We start from the raw sequence: 21742 nt of genomic DNA, 5'->3' as shown, positions 1-21742 counted from the left end.
GATTTCTGGGCTGTACAGGTCATTGTATGATGGGGGAAAGGACAAGCCTGGTTCAATTCCCACGTGGGTACTCTAGCTTAAGATTTCTCTATCTATCATGCAGTTTCTTGGTATGAGGCACAAAAGTTGAAATTGTTTTTGTTTTTTGACTTGTTTTGCAGATGTGGGGGTTATAAGTCAATCTTTTTAGACTTTAATTAAGCTGTTGCATTCTAATTAGCGATTTTCTTTCCAAATCCCCTGAATCTCAACTTTTACTTTTCTTTTCCAATTCTAAGCCACATTACTCATTCAAATAAAATTTTCTTAACAGTATTTCAAGGTATCCAATAAATACATAAAAATCTAACAAATATAAATAAAATGAGGGAAAAGCAAGTTTTGACATAATTGTTATTTCTTTTTTTTATTTATTTGAGAGAGAGAGAGAGAGAATGAGAGAGAGAGAGCACGAGAGGGAAGAGAGTCAGAGGGAGAAGCAGACTCCCCGCTGAGCAGGGAGCCCGATGCGGGACTCGATCCCGGGACTCCAGGATCATGACCTGAGCCAAAGGCAGTCGCTTAACCAACTGAGCCACCCAGGCGTCCCCATAATTGTTATTTCTGATACAATGAAATGAACACATTCTTTCCAGTAATGTGTGTGTTATGGACCATCAAAACACATGAAAATAAGTGGCAAAAGGCCACCGCACATTTGTATATTTTAATAAAACAATACTCACCATAGTGATGGTGGAAAGTGTTCTTAAAACGGAAATTGAACATCAGAAATAAGATAATCAGGTTAAAAGATACATAATTGACTCAGAAGTCATGTTAAAGTTCCTTTTGTAGTGTATGTTGGCTGTTTGATCTCAGGTAAAAGTCGCTGAATTGGTCCTTTGTGCTGGCCAGTGTAATGGGCACTGGGAGTACAAAGGTGAAAAAGACACAATCCCTTCTCTTACTTAGTTTTGAATTACCAGACAAATGATCTACTCCAGATATCAGCATCAGTGGATTAAAATATGCTTATTTTGACTTAAACATTTCAGAATAGTCATTTTATCATAAAATCATTAATACCTCACATACTTTTAAAAAATGCAACTTATTCAAGAACTTAAACAATGTAATCAATATATTTGGTTACTTTAAAACAATCATTTTAAGTATAACATACAGATGCATATGGTCAACATTTAGTGTTTTTCAGAAAAGATGATATATATTTTGCTTTTATTTTTGTCTCCATTAATAAAATTGACAATGTAATGAAAGATATATTGTTGTTTACAGTTGTTTACCCTCACACAGTAATTCTTAGCCTTTTTAATCTTATGTTCCACCAGCATTATATCCAATGATCTCAACAAATTAGAAATTAAAAAGCCTACACTTTCAGAAGAAGTTGTACTTCATAAGTACTGTTATTAGTTTTATCATTTATTGTCAGTATTAAACCTATGAAAAAGTTATAGTAGAATTTAAGGCTTTAAAATAAGCAAAAATTATTCCTTCAGTAGTTGAAACATTTTATTATATGGTTGAGTATAAATTTTACTACCTTAGTAATGTAAAACACAAAGATGTTTAATAAAAAATATTGTCATCAGTAGGTTTATGTGAAATTCTACATCAAGTAGACAAAGTAGAAAAAGATGTTGGCATCTAGAGGTCAGGTGATATGGAATGAAGCTCAGGAGACACAAAATGTATATCAAGAGCACAGTTGGTCAAAAGAAATGAAGAAGGAAGAAAAGGCAAATAAATATTCCATAGTAAGCAGGCTAATCAGGAAGCTGGACAAAGAAAACACTTGTACACCTGGGAAGAAAGGATTAGAAGAAATTTTGTCCAGGGTGACATGTATATCAAGTCATAGATCCCTGGAGCATAGTGTCAGAGGACATGGTATACCACAAACATAAGGAATAGCCAGTTATTGATATTGTAACGTTAATTCTGTGTCCCATCTAGGCTCTAGTAGATTAGAGGACTTGTGGTATCACCATGGTATGTAGTTTGTTAGATATTCCCAAAGATTTCAATTATATGTCTGAACTAAAATTTATTTCACTTCTTAATGTAGGAATGCCTTGCTAAATTTAACTCAGTCTATGAAAGTCAGCATTTTAAAAATGAAATAATTAGATGTAAAATTACTTACTTTACAAATACTGGATTTATTTTTCTTAATTTTTCAAATATCTTTGGCTTTTCTCATATTATCTGCCTACCTTTGTAGGTATCTGAAGTTTTGAGTATCTTCTTTTTTTAAAAATATTTTATTTATTTATTTTTCAGAGAGGGGGAGAGAGAGAGAGAGGGTGCAGAAGCAGGGGGAGTGGCAGGCAGAGGGAGAAGCAGGCTCCTGGCTGAGCAGGGAGTCCAATGTGGAACTTGATCCCAGGATCCTGGGATCATGACCTGAGCCAAACGCACCCAAGGGTCCCAGTTTTGGGCATCTTCAAACAAATTTGGTGTTTTATTCCATCTGTGAAATGGTCAGTCTAAGTAGATCTGACTGTCTTTTCACCAACAGCTCTAGTGTTGGAAACTTTGTTTTGAACCAGGGAAAATTATGTCTCTATGTAGCTTTTTAAAATTGATCCCTTCTAAAATGAAACTTGGATTAAGGCCTTTGCTTTCCCCCAGAGGTCTCAGCTCTAAATATGGAGCTTTCTGGACTGAAAGTAGAAAAAAGTAAAAGTCAGGTTGTATATTTTCTGAGGTTTCTTTAACAACACACTTTTGAATATGTAGAGAGACAAAGGGTAATAAAAAACAGAACTGAAGGATTATAAAAATATATTATACAAATAATAAGAAAAATATTCTAGAGCATACTAAGTAATCTCCATTTCCCTTAAATGTTTTTTTTTTTTTTTTTTTTATCTCTCATCCTTCCTTTCTCCAGCAGTAGCTATTTGGGCTACCCAACCCAGGCTCCACAGCTTTCATCACATTAAGTTAAGAAAGCTTAAATATGGTATTCTCTATACTCGAATCCTCAGTTTGGTCCCCTACTTTAATTAGGGCAAGGTGGTTATCCTTTACTCCTATAAACACTCCAGGATTGTTCTTACATTCAAATGAAACACATTTAGAAGACTTCCTATGGAGGCGGAAGAAGGCCTGGTCTGGCAATTGATTTTCACATTTTTGTAGCTGAGGAAACAAGAAAGAAAACAACCAGCATGTAAGTGGGAAGTCCAAAGTCAACCTTACCTCCTGCATTAGAAACTAAAGGGGAATAGGTGTAACTTAATATTTCTAGCAAGGCTGCTTACTAAGTAGGGGATGGGAGTGGCGGAGTAGGAAGAAATTGGTAGAGGACTGAAGTGGGGGGGGGTGATTTGATTTGACTCACTGATATTCAGTTGAGAGACATTATAGCTTAGAGTGAGTGGATTTGGATGCAGCAGCTCAGGATTTGTGCCCAACTTTTGCCATGTACTATCTCTAAGATGTGTGTACATTGCTTTACTTCTCAAACCTCAATTTTTTAGTCTAATCAGTTTTCTAGATCAGTCAACCTGCAACTTATCGGCACGTATGTGAATTATGTAAGTGATTATTATTTTAAGCCAGTAAGTGTGGGGGATGGTCTGTATTACAGTAATATTTGACCAGTACAACAACTCTATTATGGCACTACTGCAAGAATTAAAGGAGACTGCTTGTAAAACATTTAGCACAGTATTTGGCATGTAATAGAGCTCTGTATGGGGTCAGCTCATATTATTAGGTAGTTATATATGTCCAACACTGTTATATACATTTAGGAATGTTTGTTAAGAAAGATGCTGGTTACCATCCAGTGTTTATGTTAATACATTACATGTTGTATTAGTTAGATTTATAATTTTGTATTTATGTCATTTGTCATCTATATTATACTCTTATGTTTTCTTCCTGGTATCTATCTTTGGCTTGTTTGTTCCTGAAGATGTTTATAAATTTTCATCATGACCAATATTATACTGCTATTTACATTTTTTGTAATAACACTGTAACATTATGAATCTTGGCATATGGAAATGTTTATGACTTTCCCTTTAGCAGGGTCAGAGTGTAAAATTATTTTTGCATTTGCCTAAGAAAACTATATTTTATCAAGAAACACTTCTTGGAAGAACAAAGTAGTTCCTAAAGTTGAGTAGAAAGGATTTGAGATCATTCTGTATAGCAGTGCTTCTCAAACTTTAATGTGCTTATGAATATCTTGGAGGTTTATTAAATTATGATTCTGATTCAATTGTGAGGAAGCCTGAAATTCTGAGTGTCTAACAAACTCCCAGGTGCACTGCTGGCAGAGATCAGACTTTCAGTAACAAGGCTATACATGCTGTTTGCCTCCCTTTCCTACTCCAGAAGCAAGTTATTTGTAGTAATTGATTGTGTTTTAGGTACAATAGCACAAACAAAACTTCTTCTTTGAAATATGCCAGACACCCAAATCTGCACAAATGAGTGGAGTCAGTTAAGACAGTTAAGGGCATATTTCTATTACCTCCACAGAGTGTTCCTTGTTGTTGGCATGCAGCAAAAAATCTTTGTCTTTTGTAGGACTCAAGTTTACCAATAATGTCTGGCCATCAACACCATCACCTTGCAATTAAAAAAATGTAAATAAAAAATGAAAGTCAATTATCATATGGTTTCACTTATTTGTGGAACATAAGGAATGGCATGGAGGACATTAGGAGAAGGAAGGGAAAAATAAGGGGCTTGGAATTGGAGGGAGAGATGAACCATGAGAGACTATGGACTCTGAGAGACAAACAGGGTTTTAGAAGGGAGGGGGAAGGGGGGATTGGTTAGCCCAGTGATGGGTATTAAGGAGAGCACGTACTGCATGGAATACTGGGTGATACACGAAAACAATGGATCATGGATCACCACATCAAAAACTAATGATGTAATGTATGGTGACTAACAACATAATAAAATTTAAAAAAATGTAAATTATAAAGTTAAAAATTTAACTCATTTTAATTTAAATGAATTTAACACCTAGGAAAAGAGTCCAAGATATGATGTAAAATAATTGCTTCATTAACCCATATGTCTTTTAGAAGTATTTGTACCCAAATGAAACTAAAGAATCATTGGACAATTTGGGGGTAATTTTAAGCTCCTTAGTTTTCTTATATGGTTTCTAACTGTAGAATTGTGACTCTATTGGGTATTTCTCTGGGTGTCAGCTTCCCTGTCTGCATGCAAACCCACTGATAGTTGTCTCCCAATATCCAACTACCCCTTCTTGTGTAATAGAACATTTCCCAGTCTGTTTTCTTGTAATTAAGTGTAGCAATGTGACTAAGTTTTGACCAATATGAGAGGTGAATGGAAGTGTCAGGTGCAACTTCAAGGTTTTGTCCTTAAAGGGAAAAAGAATTCATGCCTTTGTCTTCCTTTGTCCTGCTGATTGGGCATTGTCATGGTAGCAAGTAATCTTGAACCATGTAGATGTTGGCAGAGTCACAGAGAAGGAGCTGGGTCCTTGTACAACCTGTTGAGCAGAACTGCTATTCCAGTCCTGGCTAAGATAAAAATAAAGTTTTGTGTAGCTTAAGCCACTATTATTCTGAATCTCTTTTAAATGTAAACATTTATCCTAATTATTAAGCTGTACAAAGGATGGGTGGAATAAATCCTCTAAGAATCTAAGATTTTACCATGAGTGTGGGCTGGAGAGAACGTTCTGAGACTGCCTTCCTTTTTCATGGAGAATTTTTGGATTTGTCCTTACCCCAAATTCAAGAATTCAAGCACTACAGCTGCCCAGCCCTCCAAATTACCTGTTTCATGAGAGGGGGATTGAGAATCATAATAACGGAATAACACCTTATCTGAAAGAGAATGCATAAAATCCCTTTGGTGAGTTACAATTTTATCAAAAGGTTTCAATTTCAACATATACATAATAGCAGAAAATATCCTCTTATTATATATCAATAAAAGCAAAACTTTTGTGATTTTAAGAAAGGTCTCAAAAATGTATGAATATGCTCTGATGAATTCTCTAACAGAGTCACTATTAAAATATTTAATATGTTGTTCATAGCACTGGTATATTCTTTTACTTTAAGTTGTACTTTGGTGATATTGATAAGGCTGGAAAGATCTAGTGGGTCATTAACAATAGAAACTATGTGTGGTCTCTCTTTCCATCTTTCACAACAGATACCACTTCTCAATATCAACATTCTTCCCTGATAAACCCTGACTAAGCTTCTGAATTCTCCTCAGCTTAGTGGTATTTAGGCATCTGCTGCCAATGCATTGGAGTTAGCACACAGCATGAAATTTATTTGCCATGTCTGAAGTAATCCACCATTTATGGTTTGGTAAATTTATTATTATTATTATTAAGAGGGGGGGGAGATTGAGCTGGAGGGGCAGGAGCAGAGTGAGACGGGGAGAGAGAATCTTAAGTAGGCTTCACGTGCAGCGAGAGCCTGATATGGGGCTTGATCCCAAGGCCCTGAGATCAATGACCTGAGCAGAAATCAAGGGTTGGACACTTAACTGACTGATCCACTCAGGCGGCCCTTGGTAAATTTGTTTTTTACTTTACTAGTCATCATTATATCATCATCATACATCATACATCATACATACATCATACTATCATTATAGACAAAAGGAAATATTCTACCTTTCTCTTGGTCTTTTCCCACGTCTTCTACATAGATCTCATAACTTCCATCCTCAAAAACGAAAGTAATAGATTGGTCATTGTATGTGCTCAGGGAAGCAGAATATTCTGTAACAAGTGAAAAGCTTGTCATTAAAAATTCAAAAACACTTGTTCCCATGAACAATCTTTCATCAATTAAAAATAAATGCTTCCTTAAAGGTTTTTGCTTTTTTTCTTTCCAATTTGAGCTGCACTTTGCCCACCACTGTTGGATAGATAAAAGCCTTTGGTGCAAGCTTAATGTAGCTCAAAGGATAAGGTGTGCCATTTGAATGGGATTAGAGATACTAGTCTGTTGCTTGAAAACCATAGGAGGTCACATTAGTGTGTTTATGGGAGGATTTGGTGGAGAGAAAGAAGCTGGAAAACTGACAGACTTTGCCTGAGGAAACCTCTGCTTCCTTGCTTCTTATGGTCAGGGGGACTGTGGATAAGGAGACTGTATTTTGATAGACATGGTTAAATGAATTACCCATCTGTAAGGTGTGGAGTTATTCAGAGACTTCCAACAATCCTGGAGAGTGTAAGTGTGAGTACCATTCTGTCCTCTGGCTAAATAACAGAGACACTTAGAGCAGTATTCCCAACTTTTAAAAAAATGTTCCAGCACACGTAGAAAAGGAGAATATTTCTACTGCATGCTGGGGTAAACTGGTGTAGAATTAGGGACTAACTATGTTGGTCCTTAAGAAAAAATTATTATGTTTTCTTTATTTTATAGAATTGTGCTAAGAAAAATAACATACAAAACAGAAGAATGTTAAATATTGAGTCTGTATATGGAACTTCTAAAGTAAAATGATTTAAAAATACCTAATGAGAAACTTCAGTTTGCTTCTGGGAACTTAAGACATTTATATCAGGATTATGCTTGAAATGGCAACATGCAATTCCTGTTCAAAGTTTCATAATGATCTCTTCACTTCTTGATGGTCTCCATCAGTTTGGACTTTATTTGCACGAGTAGTTGATGCAATGCAACTTAAAGCCATTTGAACAACCATTTAAAATGTTTAAGAGTTGAAATTTTATTTTAAAAATATAATAGTTCTTAATTTTCTTTCATTGTCAAAATGTTGAAATTTGGGGGGGGACATGTGGGTTTTTTTTCCCCCAAAGGATAACATATTTTCCCCAGGAATAATGTATATGGGATTCTAATCCATAACAAGCATTTCAAAATAATGATGGAGGGCTAACTATAAAGTGTACATTCATTGTTAGAGTAGCTACTCTGTACCTAGTTTGAATACCACTAAATGGGTATGTGGACAGCAAATGGACAGAAGTTTCTGTTATACAAGAAGGCATAGACTTGGAGCTTCTTCCTAGAGTGGCATTGGTCCTGTGTCTTACCTCCCTCCTCACACCCACACCACCCTCATCACCAGTCATACCTTGGATACTTGGAATATTAGTTGCTCCAATACATTTCTGGACCATAGGTACCTCACAGGCAAAGTCTTTCTTTAGCTGCTGATGACAAGCAGTGAATACCACATGGTGCTCTTTGTACTTTTCAGCTGTAGGACAAGGAGAGAGTAGGAGTGGACTGTCAGTATCCACTCTGCCCAAATCTCTTTACCCCCATTGGAGGATTCCCAGTCAAAGCTGCTTGCTGGGACTGACCCCAGGGCTTTAGCCACCCCATAATCTGAAGGGATCAATACTTCCTGGCACACTTATACCCCAGTAGGGCATACCCGTTGGAGCCCAGGTGGAAGAAAACTAGTTACCCATGGTCTCAACACCCAAAAACAACTGCTATTAACATTTTAGTTTAGTTCCTTTAAATAAAAAAAAAACACTTAAAAATACTGTAAATATATTTATAATTTTATATCCTGTGTTTTCACTTAATAGTATAACATAACCATTTTCTCCCATGCTATAAAAACTCTTTATAGTCCTTTTGAAAATGGCTAGAAAATAGTTCAGCATTCTTACTTTTTTCAGAAGGAAAATTTGCTCAAGGGAAAAAATTACATATCCAAGATGTGGTAAATAAAGGCAAATAGAAGCCCATTACTATATTGAAGAATTACTAGGAAATGTAGTTTCCCCTTACCTGTTCTTGGTGGATGCCTTTTGGTGATTTCTTTCCTAAAATAACAGGCTGTCTTTTCTATGATAAGGCCAGAGCGCAGCTGCATAAAATACATCTGGCAAACTTCTTCAGCTTTCTGTTGGGATTCTAAACAGTTGAAAATTTTTGATACTGTTTCATTCCATCCATTTTTATCCTTTTACAAACCCTAAGTGTAGGAGACCAAGAAAGTAACTAAAGGTCTACAGTTTTGGGACCCCTGGGTGGCTCAGTCAGTTAAGTGGCTGCCTGCAGCTGAGGTCATGATCTCAGGGTCCTGGGATTGAGCCCCACATTGGGCCCCCTGTTCAGCGGGGAGCCTGTTTCTCCCTCTCCCTCTGCCTGCTGCTGCCCCTGCTTATGCGTGCGCTCTCTCTGACAAGTAAATAAATAAAATCTTTAAAAAAAAAATATGTTTGCTAAAAAAAAGGTCTATAGTACCTCATCAGAAATCTTGGGGCCAATGTGTTTCAAAATTCACAGTTTTTTAGATTTTAGAATTGTCATGTAGAGTATATACTATATATACATATATATATAGTACTCCCAGCAGGGACTAGGGCAGTACTCACATAATCAAAAATTAATTATTGATTTTATAGTGAAATATAGGAAAATTTACATAAAGTGAAATAAACACCTCATGTTGGTTCAGGTCAGGATTTAACTGTCATGTAAGTTCAGATCATATTTTATCACCAAATGAGTTATGAAAAATTTTAGGTCTTTAGAAAAATTTTGGTTTTCAGAATTCTATATAAGGGAGTGTAGATCTACATCCAACATACATCAGTCTTTGCCTGAGGGGGAACTTTTATGGTCATATGAAGTCTATAATCTTTTTTACTTATCTAGAATGTACTTTTAATAATTTTAGAGGGACAGCTATAGTCTCTAGAGTTTATTGATGCTAAAAATAACTGACTCATGTTAAGGAGCTTTTTTCCCTATATTTTCTTCTAGGAGTGTCATGGTTTCAGGTCTTACATTTAAGTCTTTAATCCATTTCAGGTTAGTTTTTGTGAGTTCTTTTACATGTGAATATCCAGTTTTCCCAGCACCATTTATTGAAGAGACTATTGTTTCTTCTTTGAGTATTCTTGCCTCCCTCGTCAAATGTTAGTGTGTTATCTGCAATTTTAGGAACTAACATAATAAATACAAATTAAATCAGTTAAAGTAAATAAGTATTTAATCACCTATTTAGTAATTTTTATTCATTTAGTCAAAGAAAAGGTCTCAAGTAAAAAATTAAATTTGCTACTTGGAAATTCATAAAAGCCTTTCAGGTCAAACAGAAAAGAAAGTCGTAACACTTGAGTCATGGCACCTCAACTTTTAACATTACAGTAAATGAATTATTAAGAAATTTCTATAACACAGCCAAATTTCAGTTTTTCACTCACAGTAATTCAGAAAATGAAAATAGTTACTATTTGGGATCCATTCTATGATTTTTTTTTAATTTTCTAAAAGATTTGTCTTCCTCATATGCTTTTCAAAGTTAAGTAAATTTTATTAGCCATCGTTTTGAATTATCTATATCTTGCCTCCAATTCAGATGGACATCTTCCTTTAAGTCTCTTCAACTGTCTGAACAGGGCAAAAACCACTTAATTATACTCACATCTACCCTGGAACTTCCCAACATTGCATCACAGCTTATAAATATCAGCTATAGTATCGCATATTTATGGTAGTGCTTTTACAATTGCAAAGAAATTTATAAAGCTATACCAGAGCCAGCACTGAACTTGGTCTCCTAATGAGTAATCTAAGACAATACTTTATTAACTACATCACATTGTCTCTCCAGACCTAAAGGGCATAAGATGATATTATAAGGATGCTCATTCCTTACATACTTATCTTTATGTTGTATTCAGAATCCCATGGGACATGACTGACAATCATGTCTAATACAGAGAGTGGACTCTCTGGGGAGCAGGATGTGGGTCTTGGGTGTAGTTAGAAGTAAGGGTCATGATATTGAGGAAGGATTATGGATGTGGAAGAAGACAGGGGCTAAAGACAGTGATGTAGGTGTTAGCATCTAGTGGGACAAACACTGGGTATAATATATAAAGGGGTGACTACATTTGAAGTATTGAAGATACTTCACATTGGGAGAATTTGGAAGAAGGTATACTTTGGTGTTTGGGGCAGCTGAAAGTATAGTGTAATGGTTGTGCTCTCAGATGGGAAACACAAAGCTGTCATGGCCTTGGGGACTCTGTGGGAGAGAGTTCTCACTGGGGTCAAAGGGCCATGTCAAGCTTATGTAAGGACTGTTGTCACTTCCTATGTCTCTATCTTGCCTGATGTCTGAAAGCAGTGTCTTAGCATGGCTTGTGAGGAAATTCTCATAAGTAATTTCATCATAGCAACAGCATGATGAAACCCCTCACGCATTTCTGGTGAGTAAATGGGAAGGGGCCTGGAAATCTTACGTAGTTCTGCCACTGAGAGAGCCAGACTATGGCTGAGCCTAAGGGGAACTACATAAGTGAATCACTCATCTTTCATTTCTTTCCCAAACACCTATTTCTCCAAGCTTTCTTCTCACTGCTTATTACCCTTGATTGATCTGTGGCATTTGACTTTATGGTTCAGGCCAAATAAAATGTTTCTGCTGGATGGATCTGCCCCAAGGCTCCCATATTGTGACTTCTGGCTATATCCATAAGGAAACTAGATTGTCAGGGCAGGAAAAGTGTTGATGGATGTAGGGGGAGGAAGTAGCAGAGGAAAATGGCCTGACTCTGGGAGTAGCTTCCTGGAAACTGGGAAGGGAATGAGTTTAAGGAGAGGCTTTTCTCTAGTTCATCAAGTCCTGTATCTTGTCTGTGGTAGAGGTAAAATACTCTGGTGCTGACTCATATGGAACCTCACTGTATGTATATCTCTAGTGGGTGGATATTGAGTTTTGTGGCTTTGTGACTGTGTCAGAACTTGCTAACCCAAAGGAGGAGAAGGAACTAAAACAAGCTTTCTGGCTTTGTTGCTTGGTGGCTCAGAACAGTTTATCAAGAAAAATAAGATATGACTTTGCTTGCACCTCGAATTTTGAGAAATACCTGCCACACACTTTATAGGTATCTGTTGAAATTTTGACCAAGAGTGTATAAATAATGACAATCTTAGTGTTAAACTGAGCCAATATCATAGGAAAAGAAGATCTGCTAAGAGACAATAAAAATAATGTGCTATATTCCAAAGCCATATAAATGGTTTGGGGATTATCTTTATCACTGTTTCTTTAAATGGTATAAATGAGCTGTTAGGGCCACTGCACCCTTAAAGGAGGGGTTACATTTTAATTTTTGCATCAATGCTAGCAATTCTGGCATAAACTCCAGCCTACTCCCTCACGCCAGTAACTATGAAGGGGCCACAACTCCTGGGGTACAAAGAAAACACATCCTTTTTTTTTAAGAGAGAGAGTGGGTATGCACAAGCTGGGGGGGAGGGGCAGAGGGAATTTATTAGGAGGGAATTTGAAGACACAGAGTCAGTTCCACGGAGTCACTGTTTCTACACAGAGCATTTTGACTCAGACACAAAAGGACTAACTTAACTGTGATTTTCTGGCCATTCAGAAGCCACAGTCAAATTAATGTTTTCCCTGGTTACTAAAACCAGCATGGGTGGGCCACAGCCCCAGGGAAAAGAGAAAATGATATTCTTTAACACTGCTTTATCTTCTAGCCTTAAAGATGTTCAGGGAAATGGAGAGGAGAACAAAGGACAAAGGTACACCTGTCCCTACCATCATTCCTCATCTATTTTCTCTCCAGTCTGGCCAGGGTTCTATTAACTTTCTTCTGTGTTACCTCTTTTGTATGGAAAAAAATGTGAGTATAAATATGCATAATTTTTTTCCTAGGATAATTTTTTTAAAGATGTATTTATTTATAAGAGAGAGAAAGAGAGCACAGGGGCACATACATGCTCTCCAGTGGGGGAAGGGTCAGAGGGAGAGAATCTCAAGCAGACTCCCCACTGAGCATGGAGACTGTTGTGGGGCTCAATCTCACAACCCAAAGATCATGACCTGAGTGGAAACCAAGAGTCAGACACTTAACCAAATGAACCGCCCAAGTGCCCCCAGGATAATTTTCAGAATCAAAGATATAGCCCTTTCATCTTAGAGCTATGGCTACTGCCTGACTTTCTTTACCCTTCAATTTATGCCAGATTCTTTTGAGTTTGCAATTGGACAGACTTGAGCATCATTTGATCAATTCTATTTTATTTGGGGCATGGATTATTCAAATATCTTCACTTATTAATCTTTCCTTTATCAGAAGTTGCAAGTCAAGACCACAGCTTGATACATCAAAGTTGTATATTATATATACAATAAATATTGAATTAAAGAAGATCAGATTAAAATTTTGTTAGTCTAGGAAAAAGAATTTGGGACTAGTTGGAAAGAGGTGTGGATAAGAAGGGATTGATATGAAGGACTATGTATGTTTATCACTATTAGCAGGTTTAAATTACTCAAGCCATTCTTGTCCTGCGATGTATCAAATAAGCAAAAGTTGGCTATGTATAGTCTGTTTAAAGCCAAATTCTGCTGTATTACAAACTTATGAGCTATCCCTTTTAATTTCAGCTCTTATAGTCTTAGTAGCTTTTGGAAAGATAGCATGTATGAACATCAGAATAATAAGAATTTGATAACAGATAAAAATAGTGTGTAAAACAATCAGAATTTCTTAAGTCCTTACTTCTCAGCTTGGGAGATTTTACCAAAGCCTTGCTTGCTGAACTCTTCATCTTTGCTGGGGAGATTTTGGTGGCTGAATACTTCATTTTAGTCTTCATTTTTCAGGCTTCTGTGGCTTAAAATGTAGCATTAGTTCAATTGTTTCAACTTGAAAATAAACAGAAACAACTGTGGCTAACTCAAAATAGCATTAATAACATAGCCACATAAAGAAAATAATTATTTCAGTAAAATTTGAATATAGTTTTCTGAAAATATATCCATATTGAAATATAGTCAGAGGACAAAAAGAACTACAAGAAATCTTAAACTTTACTTAGTGGGTTTATTGGTGGTAGTATTATTGATATTAGGATTCTGAAATGTTTTTACTATATTATAGGATAGAGCAAATAAGTAGATATATTGATATTATAGGATTTTGATTGCAGTGGAAAGGAGATACAAATATAAAATATAAGAGGCCAAGGGAAAAATCTCTGTAATGTTAAATCTGAGTCAGCACTATCAGTGTGCCCGTATCTTAGGTTCTAAATACTTTTTCCTCTAAAAAGAACCAGGACTCTCTAGGTCTGGGCTGAGAATGTGGAAGTGAATATGAAATATTCAGTTATGCCAGAAAGCAGTCATTCAAAAACTTGTGAGTTTGTGTCAAAAGGACATAGGAGTCCCCCTTAAAGGGTTTCTCACTGGCCAAATTTGGCACAATTTGAGCATCAGAAAGAATAATGATGGTAATTCACTATAAAACATTTCATGCAAAAAGAAACCCACCAGTCCATAGCATTCCTCAAGAATGAATGAACAAGAGATTTATTCATTACAGAAGGAATGGTAGAATTAGAAAAATAACAATCTTGTAGCCCCCAGTGTAATACTTGATTTAAGCAAGGATCATCAATGGATGCTATGCCTTGAGTGTCAAGATGGGTCAGAGTACCTTACTGAAAGAATATGCCTTTTCTCTTATAAATTGCAGAAAGCCCTGTATTCATTTAGTAGGGTACCATAACCTGGCTTCATCATCAAGGTAAAGTAGTGGTGCTTTGATTTGTGGAGGGAGCAGGACTTCTCCAGCCTTAAATCCTCCCCTTACATGTTTGAAATTCTATTAATAGTTACTTCTACTTGTATTAAGCCTTGCCCTCTTTTTCCTAGATTAAAAAAAAATTCAGTGTATTCCCAGGGTGGTTACTATTTAAATCTCTTACAAACTTTATATGAATCGGCCCTCTTAGCAGGGTAAGGGATGAGCATTGAGTTACTACATTAGAGGACTCCGTGAAAGATAAACTTCATGCAACTTTATTTTTGTTTCTGAACAACCTTGAATAGACTGAAATTCCAAATTTTCTTATTTAGATAGAACTAGAATCTTACACACAGCCATCCTATTTACAACTGGCTTCATGAGCAAAAATCTTCAATGGTAGAAGAACACTTAGAAGCAGAGAACCTTAGATATCATTTTCCTGAGCCTCTGAATCTATGGATGAGTTAGCTAAGACTGAAAGAAAGTGCCTTGCCCAGGATCACAAAAGCAAAACTGGGACCAGAATCTAGTCTCCTGATTTCCATCTTTATGCCAGAGCTTCTGCACGGTGTCTCCTCTCTCCTTCCTCCAATGTAGGAAGAAAATAATCAGAACTGGGAATTTGGGCAGTTGTCCAACTTCTTTAGAAATAATAAATTTCTAAATATGGTGGTTGATATGTAATCATAACATGTGCAGTTAGGTAATCTTACTGTAGTTAAATTTTAAATTTTCAGGAAATCATTCAAATAATACCCTGTACACAGTAGGTATGCAGGTAACACTTTACTGATAACATGAAAATTGTAATGCTGGATTGTTTTTTGTTTGTTTGTTTTCTTTTTTATCCAAAGATCCTTATGTCCCAGAAAAAAAAGTTCTCCTGGATGGACATTTACTCCCCCCCCCCGCAACAAACTGTTGCATTTTCAAATAAATCTGGGAAATATTCCTATCTATATTCCACCTCTTGTGAAGTCAGAACCACATTAGCGTAGTAAAGATGTTGACAGTCCTTCATTGAAGATTCATGGGTACTTTTGTTTAATTATTTTTGGTAATTATTTGATCTTGTAACTTCCCCCACTACCTCTATTAACACCTTTATTAACAAGGACTATCTATTATCATGGACTAATCTGAGATAACATACTTGGAGGAACTCTGCTCTAAACCAAAATTAGCTTTCTGATTTAAGCAACATAGATAAGAAACTGAAATACCACATTTACAATGGAGTGATTGACACAGAGAAAGTCAGCTGCTTTTTAAGAATCAAATGATAAGTCAAAAGCATAGTCAGAAAAAAAAAAAGCATAGTCAGGAAATATTTTTAAATCCTATTCTAAAAAACAAAGCATTTTCTTTAAACAGTCTACAAATCTTTTGCTTTAAAAAATACAATCACTCTTTTCAGACTTAAAATTTACTCTTCTCATATTTTTAAGTCAGAAATATTTCAGAATATATAGCAATATAAAAATCACTGGTTCTTTCATGCTGCTTTTCCCAATAATATAGGCAAATATTCTTGCACACTGGTTATGATACCTTACCTTAGTTATAAACGTGAAGGGCTGGTCTCAAATAATGAAGTTTCTTGTCGTCAGCATTTGGTAGTGGCTGATGCTATATTCCAACTCTACTTATATATATGCACTTGGATTAAGCAACATTGGGTGGCAGTGTCTGATGAATGAGGCAATGCAAGTAGCACTAGTTGAATGGGTTAGAATGAGTGGGAGTATATATTATCCCACAGCCAAATCCTAAACAGAGCTTTAAGATTATTTTAACTGCAGCACTTTCAGTGAGTTATACTCAGTTAATCATTAATTTTTATGAAACCTCTATGACATGGACTCTAGGTATTGTTTATTGCTCAATGTAGAGCATACAAGGGCACAGACTTTCATTGCCTTTCTCTTTTCTATTGGGAAGTTGAAAACTTTAGGTAATTTTTTTCTGATTATAAAAATGATGGATGTGCACTCAGAAAATGGATAAATGATAAGAAAGCATATATAAGCTATATATCCTGACATTCTTTTTCCAATACAGAAATACTATGCATATATATTTTTTCATAAAAATAGAATCTACTGCAAGTATTATTTTGTAAGCTGCTTTTTTGATTTTCCAATTAATGTCAGAAATATTCTTTTACAGGAAGCATTATAAATAGCTTTCAATCATGTAAGTATACCATAACAAATCTTTTATTGATTAACACTTTTTTTTAAAGATTTTATTTATTTATTTGAGAGAGAGAGAATGAGAGATAGAGAGCACGAGAGGGAAGAGGGTCAGAGGGAGAAGCAGACTCCCTGCTGAGCAGGGAGCCCAATGTGGGACTCGATCCCGGGACTCCAGGATCATGACCTGAGCCGAAGGCAGTCGCTTAACCAACTGAGCCACCCAGGCACTCTTATTGATTAACACTTTGGCTGTTTCTGTTTTTTTTCTTTCTTTTCTTCTTTTCTAATATCACCAGTGTTGCAATTGACATGTGAGTGTGTGTGTGTGTGTGTGTGTGTGTGTGTGTGTGTGTTGTAATTCTTGGTTAACTTTTGTATGTTCATTGGTAGCACAAATTCCTAGTAGCAAGATTGCTGAATCAAAGGGTTTGTGCATCTTACATGTTGATGAGATATTACCCCATTGAATTTCTAAAAGTTTGTATTGGTTTATAGTTTTTTCAGTGATCCAGGTGAATGCTCTTTTCACCATTGCCTTAGCAGCAATGGGTGTCATCACCTTTAAAATGTTTGCCTTTCTAGTGGAATTTAAGAAACAAAACAAATGAGCAAAGGGAAAAAAAAGAGGGAGGCAAACCAAGAAACATACTCTTAACTCTAGAGAACAAATTATGGTTACCTACCAGAGGGGAGGTGGGTGGGGGGATGGGTGAAATAGGTGGTGGGGATTAAGGATGGCATTTGTTATGAAAAGAACAGAGTGATGTATGGAAGTGTTGAACCACTGTATTGTACACTTGAAACTAATATTATACTGTATGTTAACTAACTGCACTTTAAATAAATAAAAATTTTTTAAAAATTGCCTTTCTAAGGAGTGGAAAATATCTCATGGTTTTGAATTTTATTTATTTAGTGAAATTAAGCATCTTTTAAACAATGTATTTGTTGTCAATTTCTATAAAATATTGATTTATATGAATTCTTTGTAAAGTAAGAAATGAAACATGTGTTATCTGTGACATGTGTTGAAAAATTTTCCCCAGTACCATTTATCTTTAGACTATTAATGGCATTTTTTTTGGCCATACATACATTTTCAAATCTCATGTGGTCAAATTTAATTATTGTTTTAGAATTTCTGGATTTTGTGTCCTGCTTCAAAAAACCTCCCCTCCTCTAAAATTATAAATAAATTTATCACACCATTTTCTAAAATTGTATACTACTTAAAACCTAAATCTTTGATCCACTATTACATTTAGTATATAAGGAATAGGATTTTTTTCCACTCCAGTGCTTATCTCAACCACACATGTAATCCAATTTAGACAAAGTGAAGTTTCATATGTTATGTTGGGACTAGCAGGCAAAGGGCTGTGAATGCAGCAACAAGGAGTTGGAATTTTATCCTGTAGCCAACAGGAATCTTTTAAAAGTTTTTTAAGCAAGTGAGAAGTATTATAAAAAATGTGTTTTGTGAATGTAATTTTATGGTTGTGTGAAAGATCATCTGAAAGAATGAAAGAAGAGAAAGATAGGAAACAAAGCCCAGTCAGGAGGCAAATTAAAATAGCCCAGGAAAAAGCAGTGAGGGCAGGGACTAGGGCAATGTTAGTGAGGCCAGTAAGGAGGGGATGAAGGTGGTGAGTGCTGCAAGCATTTCAGAGAGTCCTTGTTCCAGCTCCGCTAAGTCACTTAGCTCCTTTGTGGCTGAATCAGGATTAGAACCCAAGTTGCACTCTTGGTTCAGGATTGTGTCCATCACAGAGCCTCCACAGCTCTTTTGGATGTGTTTGTATCAGCTCTGGACTGGGGAAGTGAGGAGGTGAAGGGAACTGAGAGGGCTGTCAGGTGTTCAGGGTAGGAAACTCAGGTGAAGAGTCCATTTTCAGGTACAGATAATGAGTCTGATGTGGGGCAGATGGAATTTGAGATAAATGAGGAACAAATATGGAACTTTCAGCACTGAGCTGGTATTAGGTTGTGGGTGGGTCGGGGAGGCCAGAGTTAGCAATCTGGATTCACTACAAGTGGATTTCAGCATGAGAATTGATGATGTAGGAACAAATGAGATTGTCTCAGCTGAGTGTAGAACAGGAAGAGCAGGCTACGTCTAAATGGAACTATAGGGAATCTTACATTTAAGGGGTAGGAGAAGATAAGGAATTAGCAAAGAAGACCAGAAAGAGAACCAGAAAAAAGAAGAGTTAATATATTATGAAGTCTAAGAGAGAAAACCATCTCAAAAAGGAACATTGGGTTGATGAGCACTAGTAGACCCAGATGGAGATTAGAGACCTTGGAGAGAGTCCAGTAAGCATGGGAATCTCCAAGAAACTGCAGTGGATTGCACAGTGTGGAGGAGGAACTAAGACTTTTTCAAGAAATACATTAATGAAAGGGAAACAAAGAGAAAATTCTATTTTGACAGTACCATGGAGAAGGGAAGATGCTGCTTAAGAGTTAGAGAATCTTGGACAAGTTACTTGATATTTCTAAGCTCTTAGTTTCCTCATAATAATTTTCTTTATAATAATTTGAACTCAGTGGTTCATGACAAGAATTATATGAGAGGGTATATTTTAAACTGTTGGCACAGTAGCTGGCACATAGTGAGAACTTAATACATGTTTTTATTGTTATTATTGATTTTTTTTATTGGTATATGGCAGTCTTGGGCTTGTTTCAATGTAGAGAGAAAAAGAAAATGAAAAGAGAGAAGAAATGGAGAAAACTGATATAATAAAGTCCCAGAGGAGACAGAGAGAGGAAAAAGAATACTAGTGGAGGGGTTGGCTTTGAAAAGGAGGACGCGTACTTCTTTAGAAGAGGAGGAAGAGCAAGAGAATGGGTGAGATGTGAAGTTTTAAGGGACATGAACTTGATAGTCTTGTAAAAATGACCTGAATCTTCATAAAGTAGGTTGTGAGAAGAGTTATAGAAATTGAGAGAAAGAAGTATGAGTTTTAATTTTTGAGGGTAAGTAGTTCCTTGGAGAATGTAAAAAAAGAATTTATAAGGAATGGGAAACTACTGTTTGTGGATATCAAGTTTCAGTTTTAGAAGATGAAAAGTGTTTGGACATGGGTTGTGGTAATGGTTACTCAATAATATGAATGTACTCCATACCACTGCACTACACACATAAAATGGTTAAAATGATAAATCTTACCACAATTTAAAAAATGACTTTAAAAAGGTTAAAAAAATGGGAGTAGGAGAAGTAGAAAGATGAGGTTGTTTGTAAACCAAGGAATTCCAATGTTCTCTATCTTGGAGGTAGAAAAGTTCTGATGATAATGGTTGTCAGGATGAGGTTTTGTGGGTGGGCTGTGGAAGAGTATTAAAGAGTCATGAAAACAGGCACTGGAGTCACCAAGGGTGACATCAACAGAGGCAACATCAACCAGAAAAGGACATCAGGGTCCCTGTCAACCTGAATGGAAAGAAATTAACATATGTAGAAAATGAGAAATGTGCCACTTCTCTGTTGGCCCTCGGAAATGGGCACACAAGAAAAGGGGTGGATTTTGAGAATAGTGGTGTCACCAGGGGAAAGCCACATTTTTTTTTTAAAGATTTATTTATTTATTTGAGAGAGCGAGAATGAGAGAGAGAGAGAGTACATGAGAGGGGGGAGGGTCAGAGGGAGAAGCAGGCTCCCTGCTGAGCAGGGAGCCCGATGTGGGACTCGATCCCAGGACTCCGGGATCATGACCTGAGCCGAAGGCAGTCACTTAACCAACTGAGCCACCCAGGTGCCCGAAAGCCACATTTTAGATGATAAAAAGAAATAGAAGCTTTTCAAGAAAAAAGGAGGGAGAGGACATTCCAGATGAAATGTTACATATTTAAATTACAAAAAACAAAAAACCCCAAACAACTTGAAAGAAGATTTTAATCTATCAAGAAATAATTTTTTACATAGAAATTCATTAGTTGGTGATTCACATCTGAGCAACAACAAAAAATGTATGAAGCGTAGTCATTTCCAAAGTTGCAATGTGCTTGTTTTTCTCTGCCCTGAGGAGGCTTCCAGAAACTTATATTCAACAAATATCACGTGTCCATAACTTGTCAGGGACAATGTATTCCAACAGCATTAATTACTTTCTAAGGCATCAAAGTATTCATGGGACACTGCATGAAAATTTTCATTTCACTTTGTCTTACTATCTACATCTGATCAACTGGAAAATCATCTACTGAATCACTAACCACCTCTCATATGTCAGGCAATGCCCTTTGATTAGCAATTTCCCTCTTTTAAAATACCAATACCCTTTATCATGTTAAGCCTGTTGGTCTTTTTTTCCTTATTGTGAATTTTAAAGTAAATTCACTTAATTAGATTGATTTCCTGTGAGGAGGCTTGTTGTTAACATGCAGAGTTTATAAGAAATTTTTATTAAAATACATGTTAATTATGGAAAACTTGGAATATAAAATATTTGATGCCCTAGAAAGTAATTAAATGCTTTGAAAAGAAAGATACCTAGTAATCATTGTAAGGAAATTCTGCCATCCTAAGATCCCAAGGTCCCAAATGATGCTGGATTTGCACCTATCTGTACTACAGCAGAGTGCTGCCTAGTAATGGTAACAGTAATAACTCAAACACTTGTCTAGTGCTGGGCTAGGTGCAGGGGTATAGTAGTGAACAAAACAAACTTTCTCCTGCCCTCCCAGAATTTACTTTCTTTGGGGAGATAGATATTGAGCAAATAATCACACAAATAATTCATTTATAAACAATGATAAATAAGAACTAGGCTGGTAAAGAAGATAAAGAGTAGTACTAAAGTAGTGTGGTCACAGAAGATGGCATTTATGCTGTACTCCAAGGGTGTGAAGAATCTATGGAGGAGAGGGGACAGAGGGTGCCTTCTGGACAGAGAAAACCGTAAGGGCAAGGGCCCTGACAGAACTTGTAGTATTTAAGGAGTTGAGCAGGCTAGTGTGGCTGGAACACAGTGGGCAATGAGGAGAGTATAAT

General features: G+C 36.3%; 1 protein-coding gene across 6 annotated transcripts in view; it reads right to left on the bottom strand.

Moving 5' to 3' along the window:
- Positions 1 to 399: 399 nt before the first annotated feature.
- Positions 400 to 21742, bottom strand: part of IL33 (interleukin 33) — a 42940-nt gene continuing 21597 nt past the window's right edge. For 3 of the 6 annotated variants that reach the window (XM_025887922.2, XM_025887924.2, XM_025887923.2), the window contains 7 exons: positions 13514 to 13621; positions 8760 to 8885; positions 8089 to 8214; positions 6650 to 6757; positions 5790 to 5840; positions 4499 to 4596; positions 400 to 3153 (listed from right to left, as the gene is read on the bottom strand). In XM_025887922.2, coding sequence (XP_025743707.1) covers positions 2956 to 3153; positions 4499 to 4596; positions 5790 to 5840; positions 6650 to 6757; positions 8089 to 8214; positions 8760 to 8885; positions 13514 to 13610 — 804 coding nt within the window. In that variant the 5' untranslated portion in view covers positions 13611 to 13621 and the 3' untranslated portion in view covers positions 400 to 2955. Of the gene's footprint in view, positions 3154 to 4498; positions 4597 to 5789; positions 5841 to 6649; positions 6758 to 8088; positions 8215 to 8759; positions 8886 to 13513; positions 13622 to 16101; positions 16235 to 21742 lie in introns of all 6 variants that reach the window. The other 3 variants (XM_073880743.1, XM_073880742.1, XM_073880745.1) reach the window with 2 other exon arrangements.

The sequence above is a fragment of the Callorhinus ursinus genome, unplaced genomic scaffold (genome assembly GCF_003265705.2).
Source record: "Callorhinus ursinus isolate GAN/ISIS: 27379988/994484 unplaced genomic scaffold, GSC_fseal_2.0 scaffold39, whole genome shotgun sequence".
In the NCBI taxonomy this organism is placed as follows: Eukaryota; Metazoa; Chordata; class Mammalia; order Carnivora; family Otariidae; genus Callorhinus; species Callorhinus ursinus.
The sequence above is the reverse complement of the archived record's forward strand: the minus strand, read 5'-3'. Positions and strand labels throughout refer to the sequence as shown.